The following is a 16,495-nucleotide window of genomic DNA, read 5'->3' as shown; positions in this document are numbered from 1 at the left end:
AGAAACAAGCTCCCAAAGGTCAAATGTATCGAGGATGCATGCCACCTTGCATGACCAGAGGGAGTAGTTGGAACCATCCAACTTATCTTCCTTCAGAAAGGAAGGGAGAATCGGCACCTGAATAGAGGGAATCAAGGAAGGCATCCGCACATCTGAAGCAGTCTTCACTGAAGAAACCTTCGCGGTAGATGGAACCCTCTGAGATGCATGGACTGAAGAAGGACAAGTGCGAGGAGGTTCTTCTTGACGTCGAACCTCATGATAATCCCGCCTCCGCTCAGAGGAATGATGAGAAAGAAGTTCATCCTTTGAGTCATCAAAGCCTGAAAACTGGTAAGACATCTTCCAATCTGCAAAATACCAAAGAAAGTTGTGCCGATGTCGAAATATGACCAGCAATGTGGTCACCAACCACCAAGACGCAGGCAGAGAATGCCTACAAACACTTGGATCTGCAAAACGCAAAGATAACTGATGACGATCACCAGAAAAGAGACCACAAGCACCAGGAAACAGCCCGGAAAGAAGTCGCCAGCAGGAAATGTGCCGCCTAAACGCAGCCTGTAGAGAGGTCACCCAGCAGGAGGAGGGACAGCCTGGTGGAAAACGCAGGGTTTCTGCGTCGCTGGATGACGTGGCAGCCTCTGCAGACAGCGTGGACAGGAAAACGCAGGCTGAAAGGCCTCTTGAAGAAGTCGCCTGGCAGTTGTTGATCAGATGGCAGCAGCAGTAAGGTATCTCACTCCTGAGGGTATGTCCTCCGTGCTCTCAATCAGGCGATGATACCATGTGAGAGTGCGCAACGGAAGAACACGAACACAGAGGAGAGGAGAGAGAAAGCAGAGAATGAAGGAAGAAAGTCTGCACTAACTGAGATGAATGCTGAATACACTAAAATGGACAGAGCAGTCCCTGCACGCAGCCCGGAGCGTCAGTGAGGGCACCAGAACAGACTGGAAGCAATGGCAGCACCAATGCCGGAGACGGAGATGACGGAGACAGTGCTGAATCTGCAGAGTACAATGCTGGAATGACTGGGGGGGTCGGCCAGATTTGGCCGACCAGCCAGATCTGGCCGACTTTGGCCAGATCTGGCCGACCTGCCCAGGAAACTGGGCCGACTGCAGAATAACAGCCCAGTATGGGCTGTATGTCTCCCAAAGGCTGCAGACTGACAAGGATGGCCACTAAACGAACTGACAGAGCTCCTCTGTCTCCTGTCAGACTCTGACAGGAGCTCACAACCAGGAGATGACAGACTGAGAATGATAAAGAGAAGGCTAACATTCTCATCATGTAGCATTACTCTTTGCATCTCATTGTGCAAAGCACCCTTAAGCAAATCTTGCGTTGTCTCCAATAGTGGTTCTTTTACCACAACACCATCCCTCCAGGCTTCTTTGCGCTTCTCCTTTGTCATTGATGGTCTAGCTAGCTTGTTTATTTTGAGATGTTGGATCTAACCATGCCTTTTCATTCTCCCCTTGTGGCACAACTACTTTATAGGATGAAAACTTAGTAAACCATTGGGCAATTGATAAGCACTCTTTGTCTAATGCCTTGGCCTCTCTTGGATGATCGCTTCATCTCTCTACATAAGATAACCATCACCTCTGTAGCCTTGGTAGGCCATTGGCCAACCGACAATGACACCCTTTGTTATGTCCTAATTGCTTACGGATGGAAATTCTCCTCTCTCTCTCTCTCTCTCTCTCTCTCTCTCTCTCTCTCTCAAAAGAATGAAGAGTCTGTTTGTCCATCCGCCCTAAACTTTGTTTTGTTCTTTGATATATTACATATACACTCCCATATGTCTTCTAGTAGCACATTACGCATGTTGTGCATGAGGTTTTTCCTTGTTATCCTCATGTATTCATCCTATTAACTCAAGTGGCATTGCTATTTTAGCTCTAAACATGTGTTCTATTATCTATAATCCAAAACAACCAAGTTTTTGTTTGTTTTTTTTTTGTACTAATATCGTACCGTACCTTATAAAATCATAAGATACCAATTAGTACCGTATTTTATCGTACCGTACCGTATCGTACCTGACAACCCTGGATAGAATGCCTTGGAGTAAAAATGGCTTCAACATTTCTTCCAATCCCTTTTTGGTTCTAGTTTTGGGGCCAAAGAGGGGACGTTGAGCTGGAAATACATTATAATGTAATTAGCTCTTTTAAAGAGCCCCAAAACATGTTATTACCAAAACTTTCATTAAAAAAGAAATGCATTCCTAGAGAGTTTATGTGTTCCATAAGCAAAACCCTAATTTACAATAACAAGTCTCAATTTCAAGCTCCCATATAAGCTCTAACCCTCTTGCCTTTTGGCCACAAAGACCAATGAATTTTAGCAAATGGTGGTTACTCCAAATAAGGAACCAAGCATCATACCAGTAATGACATCATATTTTAAGCGCATGGATGACAACCAACAATTCCTTCTCTCCAATGGTATAACATGTTTGAGCAACAATCAACTTATGAAGGCCAAAGAAAGTCTCTACTACTTTCATTGGATTGTCTGTAGTATCAGTATAGTGATCTGAAATGTCCCCCTAAAATCCAACCTAGACATGCGACATGACAAAAGCTATATCCACAACAAAGAACATAAAGGTAATGAACATCATACTCACCTTTAAACCATAGAGCCAAACAAGCTCACCCCCAAGCCTAGGAGGTAGTAGCATATCGGATCATGACCACATCCCAAGAGTTGGTATCCCTACACCACCAACCCACACCATTTTAATGTGCAAACACCTTGACCTATATGCCAAGAATCCAATAGTGGTGATCACACAACGATTCACACAAAAGGGCCTTGACTTCTATATTAGTTATGCCCTTTCAGTATGGATCTCAAAGTCAAACTCCTACATAAGGTTTGTTCATCTCGTCTTTCATCCACAAAGATCGATTAGTCCAAATAATAAACTAGATGCCATACAAATAATGATGCCAACTTTTTAATACATGGATGAACACCAACAATTCCTTCTTTGCAATGGTGTAACAAATTTGGGCATCCCACGAGCTTACAACTCTCAAATGCGACAAGTCAAATGTCTTAATAAAGTATTATTCATCAATTACACTACATTGATCCTTGATTATTTTTTCTTAAAATAGCCCCAAAACTAATTAATGTTGATTAGAAATAATAAATGGATTTACTTTGAACAATAGGATAGATCCCAATCCTCAATAAATAGAGTCAATTGTTTGTGCATCCTTTGTTCTCATCATTCACACACTTCGCCCTCCACCATCAGCCCTCTATCCCCACATTGCTACCCACATCCCATCTAAAGCTACTGCCGGTCCATCTCAGCATGTTGTAGCCTACTCATTTGGACGACATCACCACTAATAAAGGACACATCAAACTACTATCCAACTACCACCCAACCTCCCACCACTATAGTTGCATTTTTTGAAGGCTAATCAACATTTTGGAGCTCGTAGACATGCTACCTCTTACATTTTTGGATGTTTGAATAGGCACTAGTAGCATAGGTGAGACAGCACTAGGGGCACTTTTAAGTTTAGGGCAAACTCAAGACCCTATTGTGTACATCATTGTGTGATCATCACTTTTGGACTGTTAGCTTGTAGGTCGACCTGTTCTCGCACTAGGATGTTGTAGTACTAGTGGATATGGGATGCCAGTTGGGACCTGGTTGTTGTCAGAGTGCAATGAACACGGAAGGGTATGACCAAGCTGAAAGAAAATGAACACGAGAGAAGAGGGAGAGAGAAAAGAGGCTGTAGAACACAAAAATCCGCAATCGATAAATGCTGAAATGAAAAAGGCAAATGTATACACGGGCTCTCGAATGTATCACCAGGAGCCAATCTCTATCACTACCTGAAAAGACAAGTGAATGATGACCCAAGGCAAGCTGCCTATAAATAGACATGAAAAATAATAATAAAATAATTGGGTCAGCCAATTCACAAGAACAATCGCTGAATAAAATAATGACTAGAAAGCTACACACTAATGTGGAGCTATTACATGGGAATCTGCACAATCTGCCTAGCCTGCCAACTGCCCAATAAAGCTAGAAATGACCTGTAGACTGCATCTAGCTATCTGACCTGATAAGTAGGAAAGGGGTAACTGTGACCGAGAGTGCTAACTGTACAACTGAAACCTGCCAATGCCTATCCAAGGGATGAATAAATCTCCTACACTCCCTCTCAGATCCTAGACGGGGCATAAGGCTCAAGGGTCTAGAGTGTTGTCAAAGATGGTCTGAGGAAAAGCTTTTATAAACAAATTTGGCAAGTTGTCCCCCATCTTGCAATAAACCACATCAACGTCTCATCCAAGATTCTCTCCCAAATGAAATGGTGTTGTATCTCAATGTGCTTTGATCTAGCATGGAATACAGGATCCCTTGCCAAAGCAATGCAACTCTCATTCTCGCAATGCAGTATAGTCGGACCTATCTAAGGACAAGTAAGCTCTCCTAACAATCACTGAAGCCACATTGTTTCACATGCTAGAAGATGCGGCTCAATACTCTGCCTCTGTAGATGATAGGGCAACAATGGGCTAATTCTTGCTACTCCAAGAGATAGCACCTACACCCGAAGTGAAGCGAAATCCTGTTGTTAACCTTTGATGGTCAACATTTCCAGCCCAATCTGAATCCATCCAGCCCTGTAGAACCAAGACTACATCTCATGTACCTGCTAGATAATAAATACCTAGGTCAAGGGTCCCCCTCAAGAACCGCAAAATCCTCATAGCAGCCTGCCAATGAACTAGCTTGGGTTCACTCATGAACCTTGCAAGTAAACCAACACAAAAACACAAATCAATCCAAATGTTAAGGAGCCATATCAATGACCCAATCAACTACTTGTAGCAAATAGCATCCACCGCTAGTGAATCTGCATGGGCCGTAGCCTTCTAGTTTAGATCCATGGGAGAAAAATAAGCCTTACATTCCTCCATCTCAAACGTAGTCAAAAGCTCTTGCAAGTACTACTAATGGGAGAATGAAAACACCCCTCGAAGTCTACCAAATCTCATGACCTAGAAAGAAGTGAAGGTGTCAAAGTGGTGCAGCAATGGAAGCATAGACAAGTGCTGAAATAAATTGCTCAACACAAGACAGAAGAGAAAGAAAGAGAGAACACTACAAAAAAGAGAACTTAGAAGAAAGCTCACAAAATGAAATCCATATACCAAACAGGTGCCAATCACGTACAACAGTGAGTCACTGGCTGTGTGGACACTAGTACCGACTCCTCTCTCCAACGAAAAGCCTACTTGATGAATTACAATGATTGTATGACTGAAAAGGAGGAGCCCAATAAATAGACACAAAATAGGCCATAACCAACGCCTGGTCAGCCAGCATTGAATGCTAGCCAATTGGCATAAAATGCCTAAAATGCTACACATAAATCACAATAAAAAGACCTAAAATAAAAACAATGTGCCCGCGCCTAAATGGCGAGCATAGACTCACACATGAGCTAACAATCCTGCTAACACCCTCTCTCACATCATGGGTGATCTAGTATAATGATACAAGGAGAATAGCTCATCATAATCTATACAACATAGAACCACCAAAGTAGAATCATCGATACATAAGCAATAGGTGATCAAGCCACCACCAAGGCGCCTCTGAGAGAACCCGATGTCGATGTCGATCATACCAACTCCTAAAAATAGAGATGAATCATAGCATGTCTCTGTGTCCATCAATATCTCACAGTAACATATAAAACCATCCTATCAAAAATGCCTCTAAACTTACATGACCATGGATTCCCTACCTTTGGCCAAACTGCCAAAGTGTCCCCTCATGTGAGCAAGACTAGGAACCAAACCCGCTCTCTGTCGAATAACGAGCTCATCATGAACCTGGATGTCAATCCCAGCTCCAAAATTTAAACCTATCAAACTTCGGTGGATGTGTCACGGATGTCCCCCTTTGGAACATGTGCATCTATATGCTTGTATAGATGAGGCCCAACTGCCCCATCTCATCACCCTCTCACACTCCATCTCTAGCACTAGAGAGCCATGAGGGATAACCACATCACTTGGACTAGAAAGCAACAAAGGAAGGGACAGTCAAGCCCTTTCCTTGGTTTGAAGAAGTGGATCTTTTCCACACCTTGGACTTCTCGTTAGCCGGAAGATCAGAGTCGAAGTCTGAGGAAGAGGATGACTCGTCGGAGGAATCCACATCTTGCTTCTTCTTCTTCGCTTTCTTCGTCCGTGAGGCTACTAACTCCTTGTATGCTTTCTGCAACAAGTGGCCCTTCTTACCACAATGATAACACTAGGCCTTTGACTTCTTCTTCCTGTCACCCCTCTCTGAAGCTGTAAGGACATATGTGTAAAGCTCACACGTGTAGATGATATCTGCACCCGCAAAGTACTGGCCACTCCATCAAACTCTGAGCGGAGCTTCTAGACTACCATTCCAACAAGATGTGCCTCTAGAAGGGCAGACTGCAAATGTCAAAGCTAGTCCTGTACCTATGTAACTCCAAGTAAAAATGATTGAATGGTGTCCTTAGGCTTGAACTTCATTTGTTGTGGCTGTCCATAAAGGGTCACTACACGCATGGTGGAAGGTGCCTCCTACAATATCTAACCATGCTTCGGGAGATGTCCTACAAGAGGTAACCGATGGTAGAACTTCTTTAGAAAGACATCACAAGATATCAAAATAGGCATGCGCACCATCCATATCCCATCTAAGCATAGCTTCCTCATGGTTGTCCTCATTAGAAGATAGACGGTACAACAGCAAAGACTTCACAAAATGAGAGTTCACATGCAATGTAATCAAAAATCTGATCAAAAATGAAGGGTGACAGTTGTGAAATGAGGAAAACTCAGTCAAAAACAGCCTATAGAAAACAGTCACAAGATGTCGAACTGCCCAAGACCAAGAGCAAACCTAAAAATGCAGATATGCTGAGCAAAAATCAGCAAGCATCGGTAGTGCAAGAGCCGCTAGGGGGAGAAACAGCAGCGCAGCCTAAAAACACAGGTACTGATGGGGTAAATGCAGGCTGATGCTGCATTAAATGCAAATGCAGGTTGGGCAAACAGCAAATAGGTCAAGGAGCAGCAACAGACTATCGCCTAGTCAGCAATGAGAAGGTGAAGACCTGAAATCAGTAGAAAAACACAGCAAGCAGGAGCCTAGATTCCACAATCTGATACCATGTCAGAAGTGGTGGAGCAATGGAAGCATAGAAAAGTGCTGAAATGAACAGCTCAACACAAGACAAAAGAGAAAGAAAGAGAGAACACTCCAAAGAAGAGAACTCAGAAGAATGCTCAAGAAATGGAATCCATATACCAAACACGGGACAATCATGTACAACGGTGAGTCACTAGCTGAGTGGGCACTACCACCCGCTCCTCTCTCCAATGGGAAGTCCACCTAATGAATGATGATGATTGTATGATTGAGGAGGAGGAGGAGGAGGAGGAGGAGGAGCCCAATAAATAGGCACAAAACAGGCCATAACCAGCAGCTGGCCAACTGGCATTAAATGCCTAAAATGCTACACATAAATCACAATAAAAAGACCTAAAATAAGGACAATGTGCCCAGCCCTAAATGGCACGCACAAACTCATGCACGAGCTGACAATCCTACTAATAGAAGGCCCATATCTATCATCTCGAACATCTCGTGTAGTGCCTCCTTTGTCTACTTGACCTTTTAGGCATGGTCAATTGTCAAGATGAGATCATCCACATAAAGCACAATCAACACGTACCCTCCAACGGAGATGTGGACATACAACTATGGATCTAAAGAGGAACATCAATATCCTAACTTTCCATGGAGGCACAAGTCTATCTTCTCTTTCCAAGCATGTGGAGCTTGTTTGAGGTCATAAAGGTTCTTCCTCAACCAATGCACATTACCGTTCAATAAGGAAAAATGCTCAACATAGTTCTCCTTCAAATCTCCATTAAGGAATGCAAACTTCACTGTGGTACTTAGTCTTAAATACCCATTTGACTACAATCACCTTCCTATGAGGAGCAGGCCAAGGCACAACATTCCAAGTGCCATTCCGCTCAATCACATACAACTCCTACCCCATAGCCTTCCTCCAATGATGTGACTACAAAGCCTCCTTCATGGAGGTGGCCTCCCTACCTTGCATGGCACAAGACATCAAACAATAGTTAGTACAAACAAGCTCAATGGAGTGTGCCTAATTCCTTTCAGATCACTGTGGGCCATCTTGCGGCTATCACTCCTCAAGAATTCTCTCAATCCCTACATTACATAGTGTATCATGTGCCCAACGAGGAGGAGATTGATACCCTCCTTTCCACTCTACCTCTGTCGAAGTCTCTCTAGAATGTCCACTGGGGCCGGCTCAATAGGTGAATCTGGTGGTGAAATAATCTCCTCCTCCACTGATGTGGAGCCTCAAGCGGCATAGGCTCCAAAGGCACTGGATTGAATGCCCAACTATCACCTGGATCTCCAAGTACGGGATGCTCAACACCCCCCTTAACAACTAGAAACTCCATGAAGCGAACATCTTAACTCGTGTATACTTCCCGTGAAACACAATCAAAAAGCGTATATCCTTGATTGTGAGCTATAACCCACAAACACCTGTCATTGAAAGCCAACTTAAACTTATCCCTCTGTTTCTTGGGGATGTGAACATAGGCATCAAACCCGTATACCAAAAAAAAGATACACATCCAGCTTTTGACCAAAGTAAGCCTCAAAAGATGTCATACCAACCAGTAGGGGATCAATTAAGGATCTAGACAACAATGACCACAACTTCCACCCACAGACACTGAGGTGTCTGTCAAAGCTTCATCATAGTCTTCACCATCTCAACCATAGTGTGATTCTTCCGCTCCAATATGCCATTCTCCTAAGACATGTTCGTGTTGGCAAACTCCTAGTGAATGCCATGATCTACACAAAACCTGGCTAGCTCGTTGGAGACAAACGCCCCTCCTTTGTTAGAACGTTGCGGCTTGAGTTTCCTGCCAAACTTGTTCTCGAAGATCAACCAATCCTAAAGGTGTAAGAAAGGTCTAGACCTTGGATCCAAGAAATACACTCAAGTCATCTTACTAAAATCATCAACTAGCATAAAGTATAAAGTGCCCTAAAGGAACTCCATCCAGATTGATCCACATAAGGCCATAGAAACCAGCTCCAAGGGCTAATTAGCCCTATACGAAGGCTTGCTAGAAATCGCATCTCCATGTTGCTTGCTTGCCACAAATGCAAGATACGCATGGCAGGTAGCTCACCCCAATCTCTAGTAATCCACAAACAAGCTGTCCACGAGCTGCCTTTCGAAGGTACTCTTAGTTGAACTGGCCGAACCAAGCATGCCATAGCTCAATCCGAGTCTATGTAGAGAGAAGAAGAGAAGTAAAGGCTGATAAAGTTTGCATCCTGTAGACTCTATTCTCCTTATGATCTGCACAAAGAACCTATCAAGAAGCCCCATCAAGTACTCAAAAAGAGTCCTTATGAAACTCGACCATAAGACCAAAAGCACAAATCTTGCTCGCTAAAAGAAGAAGATATTCCAAATCTAGCACATAGAGAACTTCTGATGTAGTTAGAGGCATGCATGAGGGACACATGTTGTAGTTAACATTACCACAAGGTATGTTTCTTGTCCGGTACTCATGTTGAGGATGGCATTGGAATGCTTTTGAGCAAGTTTTTTTATTGTGCTGATGATCAAGACCTGGAGAGTTTCCACTCCAAGGCCCTAGTGGACTATCATTGGCAATGGAGATCTTGTTCGTTTGGCTGGCATCAATAATTTGTTCTTTTGATCTTGATGTTTTTATTAACATTTTATATTAATCTAATTGTTAGTATTAATGTTTATGCTAGCTTTAACATTTGATGTATTGTGATTATTAGCATTCAATGTTAGTGTTGTCACATTGATATTAATGTTTCTTAACATTGATTTTGTCGATAATATTGTTATGCAATGGAGAGAAGCAAGAATATTTGTTGTTGGGGAGGAGAAAGGGTGTACTATTAAGGAGAGAGAGAGCGGTATTAAAGGGAAGAGGAAGATGAGGTATCAAAGTGTGAGAAGGGTAATGGTGCTTGTGTTGAGGGGGAGAGGAGGTGAACTTCGCTAAGGCAGCCCTTGGGGATGCACGGGGTGTGTGTGGTGGTGATGTGGTGAGTGGTGTGTGGTGAGGGAAGAGAAAAATACAGACAAGGGGCTTGAGCATAAAGAAGAAGAGGCAAACATTAATGGAGCTGTGATATAGAAGGGGCTCTTTATAATGCTTGTCATGCTCACCATGCTGCACTTAGAATGGCTTCATAATGAACTTGCAAATCGATCCAAAGTAATTTTGATAGATCTTGCTGTTTGCAGCCTACATCTTGTTCTTTGTTGCTTTAGGAATGAGGATTGAAGAGCAAAGGCATGTGGATGCTAGGAATGTCTAAATACAAAGGTGAATGCTCAAATGGTTGGATCTCTCTTTTGTAGTGCACCCAATGACATGGCAACTGCCATAGGCAGAGTCAGGTCAGACCAGGTTGATGAATTGACAGGGCTGACTAGGACTACTCGGACAGGAAGTTGACATGCTATCCCGATTGTTGGGTACTTGCTATCCCGATGCCTATTCAAGGTAGGTGGCTCACAGTTTGTGGAGTCATCATCAGATAATCATTAGGAGGAGCAGCCTTCAACATGGTGAACACAAGTGTTGATGGATCAAGGCAAGCAGTAGTCCTTATGTTTGCAGTTGAGGCTATCAAGACTGTGCAATGCTGATTCAAGGCTGATTGTGGATCTGTCCTGGACACATCAGCAAGGTGTTATTGAGGAACGTGTGAGGGTGCATGATTGCCCTTGGGGCTGGAGTTTACCCTTGTACACATCCACATTACAACCATGATATAAGACAAGAGGGTCATCTCCACCTTGGTTTCTCTCATCTTCCATGGCAATGCACATTAAGGAGATTAATGTCTTACATGGAGGTTGAGAATGGAGAATCACATAAGGATAACAAAAGTACGTTGCCACATGATTCAGAGTGAGAAAAAGGACAATTCGCATACGTAGCACAATGCTCTGCATGAAACTTCTATAAACCATTGGGCTAGCATGCAATCCTAACAAATGACTGCATGACTAAGAAAAGTACCGCCCAGTCCAGTTTCAACTACTCGTCCAGCCACAACCATCAATTGAGAAGTGCTTCCACAGAGACTTTTATTTCACGATAGCCATAAATCTTACATTGCACATTTGCTAAAAATCCCTTCGTTCATCTCAGTAGAAATTCTTAATCAGAAAACTCATAACTTATAAGCCAATGTTGTGACAAATCATTGCATTTATGTGTCAATGCTTGATGATTCATTAAATTATCTGCATGTTCTCTTTAAATATGGGCATTGCCTGACCTTTCTCTGCATGTCCAAAATTGAATTAAAACAATGCATCACTTGCACAGTTACTATTGATTTTTAATAAAATCTAATTTGTAGATTCAGAAAAAACTTAGCAAGCACTATTCCACAGATTTTCAGAGTCTAGAGATGCTATGTTAGACAAAGATTCCTGAGTCCCAAGGTTCCCAATATGTAACAGCTTTTGTGTTCAATGGCGCTCAAAGTTTGTAACTGCTTTCTGTACAGCCACGCTAATTTGAAGCTGAAAATTAGAAGCAAAGCTAAAAATGAACGGCACCACATACAATACAAACAACAAAAGCAGAAGCTGATAGTTGTGAGGACTGCAACCAAGACCCATACCAATATTAAAGGCATCACAGCAGCAGCTACTGCAAACATCTTTATTGCTACCAACTACAGCTTACAACAGATCCTAGCCTGAAGTACCCCTGGATCTCCTGAGGCTTAAAGCATGAGTTGAGGGCTACAGCAATACTACTTTAAGATGCTAAGGACAACCATAGAGGATGTAAGGCAACACCACACTCAAAATGCATCATTGTTTTGTGCCTGCATTCTACTCGGGTGCAAATTTGATTTGCAATGAGTGATCAGTCTCCAACTATAGCAATGTCTGATGCAAACTAGCCCTCGGAGCTTTGTCATCCGTCCTATCATATGCTTGTCACACATTTCATCATCTGCAACCACCACCTACTCCCCAGCAGGCCTACCTCTTTTAGCAGTACATTTTGTACTACTTAACAAAGTGTATGCAGTATTTAGCCTTTGGCCTGACTTTGATCATGGGCATGCTTTACAACAGATAGAGAGAAACGCTTTTTACTCGTCCAAGTCACCCTTGCCAATGTGATGCATGAGAAACTCAGTATAAGTCTTGGGAAGCAGAATATCTTGAGACATTCAGACATCACCTGGACATGTCTAACATATTAGCTCTTCTCCATATTTGATAATTAAGAGATGTTGTAGTTCACTGTTTGTTACATTTATTGAACCACAATGTGACAATATTTCTCTCATGTGCACATTATGCATGTCTTACGCTTACATGCATATACACAAGTACTAAAAACAAGAAGTGCAGGAATGGCCATGAGAAGACTGCAACAACTGCCTACCTTCGGAGGTTTGAATGGATAATCAGGGGGGAAATGAATTGTCACCAGAAAGACCCCTCCAGCATATGGACTATCTGTAGGTCCCATAATTGTGGCCTGCCAATGAAACATGTCTTCTGCAACTGGACCTATCAGACAACAACAGAATCGATAGACAAAATGCAGACCAGAAACACCACCAACAAGATTTCGGCTATGACTTGAAGATAACACTGATCTGACAATAAACCTTGAAGAACATAATTTTGTTGCAGACATGATCTATGATCAATCAGGTTGTTCCGAAATATACTTAAGTTTTGCCTTTTCTGTGTGGCAAACAAGAATGACTACTGCAAACTGATTCACATACACAAATTCATGCACTTGACAGAACATATTTACGTGCACAATTTACACATGTGGAAGCAACCGCAGATCAAAGCGATTGACATGCAGCACATCATGCGCTTAAGCATACACACAAACAATACATCTTCTGCTGAAATAAAAATGGCCATGAAATCTACATTTTCGCTTCAAATCGAAGCTAGTAAAGTATCTTGTACGCATCAGAAGCGGGGGGAAAAAACACGGAGAACGCACACACCAGCGCTGCAAGAAGTCGGTGGATCTTTCTGCAAATCCTTGAGCTCCTTAAGGATTCGCTTGGAAGCCATAGCGCGCGCGATAGGAGGAAGAGAGTATCAGAGCGAGACAGACTGGAGTTCTCTCTCTTTCCCTTGTGTTGATGAACCTTTCCCTTCCTGTTCCTGGTCAAGAGCTCTTACAGCAAAGCGAGTGCAGAGAGAGAAACTGGCCTAGTGATAGATGAAATTATGTCACATAGGACTCGCTCTGTGAATGACCATTAATTTAATTTCCTATTGTGTTTTTCGCCATTATAATGAAAGGGTGGAAACCATTATCTTAAGGTTTACACTAAACTTAATAAAGTTTGACACTTTGAGTATTACAAATTATAATGATTAGGTGATAAAGTTTGCAAGGAGCGAGTGCCCTTGATTAGGAGCTGTCCCTCATAGTTCTTTTTCCTTTCTTTCTCACCAATGAATTGCATGATGTAAGCCGAGATATGCCGACACACTCCAACCACCAAGCTATACCTCTAGCCCTAATGGCAATAGGGCAATTTGTGTTGGTCTATAGAAGCATCGAGAAGGTGATCTTCATGTGTCCTTGGCTAATCATTGATGATGCATATAAGCACTCGTATGTACACGTAATTGACCATTTTATAGGCGTGCCCAATACATCATAATCTTATCTTACTATTATATTATTTTCGCTATAGATTCGGAAATCCCCAAACCTCCAAAGGGCTTCCCAAACTTATCCCATTTTCCAAACGTCCATTTTTTTATCAAAACCCCCTCCCCTCCTCTCTTTCTCACGTGTAATCTCTTATTTTCTCTTCCCCCTCCATTTTTTCATTAAAGCCTCCCCCCTTCTCTTCCCTCCCCCCCCCCCCTCTGCCCTCCCACCTCCCTTTTTTTAAATTAAAACCTCATCCCCTCTCTCTCACTTATAATCTCTCTATTTTTCCCCTCCCCCTTCTCTCTCTCATGTGTAGGGCCAAGGTCTCTCTCTCTCTCTCTCTCTCTCTCTCTCTCTCTCTCTCTCTCTCTCTCTCTCTCACACATTAAATTTTTTAAGTAAAAATTAATTACATATTTTAAAATTTTAATTTAAAGTTTTTCTAACATAGTTATTCACACAGTTTGAGAGGGAGATAGAAGAAGAGAGAGAGAGAAGAGAAGAAGAAGAAGAAGGATAAAAAGAAGAAGATATAGAGAAGAGGGGGGAAAAGAGAATAGTTTTTTTTAATTAAATACTTTTATTCTCCCCTTCCCCCCTCTCTCTCATGTGTAGAGCTTAGGCTCTCTCTCTCTCTCTCTCTCTCTCTCTCTCTCTCTCTCTCAAAATTAAAAAGAAAGTTTAAATTAAAAAGTTTAATCAACAAGACAGTTTTACTCTTCCATCTTATCTTACTACTATATTATTTTCGTTATAGGTTCGAAAAGCCCCGAACCTCCAGAGGGCTTCCCGAACCTATCCCCTTTTTCAATCAAACCCCCTCCCCTCCCCTCTTTCTCATGTGCAATCTTTCATTTTCTCTTTCCCCTCCCTTTTTTTATTAAAGCCACCTCACCTCTCTTTTTTAAATTAAAACCCCCTCCCCTCTCTCTCTTTATTTTCCCCCTCCCCTTTTTAATTAAATTCCTCCCTCCTCCCCTCTCTCTCTCTCATATGTAAGGCCTAGGTTCTCTCTCTCTCTCTCTCTCTCTCTCTCTCTCTCTCTCTCTCTCTCTCTCACATTAAACTTTTTAATTAAATATTTAAAAATAATTTAAAAATTTTTAACATAGTTATTCACACACTTTGGGAGGGAGATAGAAGAAGAGAAAGAGAGAGAGAGAAGAAGAAGAAGAAGAAGAAGAGAGGAGGGAGGGAAAAAGAAAAGAGAATAGTCTTTTTTTAATTAAATATTTTTCTTCTCCCCCTCCCCCCTCTCTCTCATGTGTAAGGCCTAGGTTCTCTCTCTCTCTCTCTCTCTCTCTCTCTCTCTCTCTTTCTCTCTCTCTCTCTCTATTTAAAAAAAGTTTAAATTAAAAAGTTTAATCAATAAGGCAGTTTTACTCTTCCATCTTATCTTACTATTGTATTATTTTCGCTATAGGTTCGGAAAGCCTCGAACCTTCAAATGGCCTCTCGAATCTATCCCATTTTCCAAACCTCTCTTTTTCAATTAAAACCCCCTCCCTTCCCCTCTCTCTCACGTGTAATCTTTCATTTTCTTTTCCCCCTCCCTTTTTTCATTAAAGCCTCTTCCCCCCCCACCTCCATTTTTTAAATTAAAACCCCTCCCCTCTCTCTATCTCTTATAATCTCTCTTTTTCTTTTCCCCCTCCCCTTTTTAATTAAATTCCTCCCCCCTCCCCCCTCCCTCTCTCATGTGTAGGGCATAGGTTTTCTCTCTCTCTCTCTCTCTCTCTCTCTCTCTCTCTCTCTCTCTCTCTCTCTCTCTCTCTCTCTCTCTCTCTCATAGATTAAACTTTTCAATTTAAAATTTTTTAATTAAATATTTTTTAAAAATTTATTTTAAAGTTTCTCAAACATAGTTATTCACACACTTTGAGAGGGAGATAGAATAAGAGAGAGAGAATAATAATAATGATAAAAAGAAATCGTAGACAGGATAGGGGAAAGAGGAAAGAGAATAGTATTTTTTAAATTAAATATTTTTCTTTTCCCCCCTCCCCCTCTCTCTCATGTGTAGAGCCTAGGTTCTCTCTCTCTCTCTCTCTCTCTCTCTCTCTCTCTCTCTCTCTCTCTCTCTCTCTCTCTCTTAGATTAAACTTTTTAATTTAAACTTTCTTTTTAATTGAGAGAGAGAGAGAGAGAGAGAGAGAGAGAGGAAAAGAGAGGAGAATAGGGGAGAGATCGAGAGAAGAAAATGAGAGAGAAAAAATAAGAAGAAGAGAGAGAATTTGAACACGGAGAGAATTATAGAGAGAGGAAAGATAAAATTTAAAAGAATGAGAAAATTAAAAAAATTAAAAAGATAATAATTTTTAAAAAGAGGAGAGAGAAGGAAAAGAGAGGGGAGAGAGAGAGAATAAGAAAGAGGAAAAGAGGAAGAGAGATAGGAAAAAAGAGAAAAGAGAAATGTATTTCTTAAATTTAAATATTTTTGAGAGAGAGAAGAAGGGAGAGAGGAGAGAGGGAAAAGAGAGAGAGAGAATAAAAATATAAAATTTAAAAGAGAGAAATAGAGAAGAAAAAAGGAAAATTAGGAGAAATGAGAGGAGAAGAAAAGGGGCAAAGAGAGAGAGAGAGAGAGAGAGAGAGAGAAAGGAGAAGAAAAGAGAGAATATAAACATAAAGAGAGAATTATATACAG

General features: G+C 41.7%; 1 protein-coding gene across 1 annotated transcript in view; it reads right to left on the bottom strand.

The window, feature by feature from the left end:
- LOC148029323 (ubiquitin-conjugating enzyme E2 8) overlaps nucleotides 1–13,443 on the bottom strand; it is a 39,923-nt gene extending 26,480 nt beyond the window's left edge. The window contains exons 1-2 of the mRNA XM_087688102.1: nucleotides 13,181–13,443; nucleotides 12,592–12,719 (exon numbers count right to left, since the gene is read on the bottom strand). Coding sequence (XP_087544228.1) covers nucleotides 12,592–12,719; nucleotides 13,181–13,250 — 198 coding nt within the window. The 5' untranslated portion in view covers nucleotides 13,251–13,443. The remainder of the gene's footprint in view (nucleotides 1–12,591; nucleotides 12,720–13,180) is intronic.
- Between the last annotated feature and the right edge of the window lie 3,052 nt (nucleotides 13,444–16,495).

This window comes from Lygodium microphyllum, chromosome 11 (genome assembly GCF_053477565.2).
Source record: "Lygodium microphyllum isolate KBCC chromosome 11, Lygodium_microphyllum_v1.1.10, whole genome shotgun sequence".
In the NCBI taxonomy this organism is placed as follows: Eukaryota; Viridiplantae; Streptophyta; class Polypodiopsida; order Schizaeales; family Lygodiaceae; genus Lygodium; species Lygodium microphyllum.
This window is presented reverse-complemented; position numbering and strand designations above follow the sequence as displayed.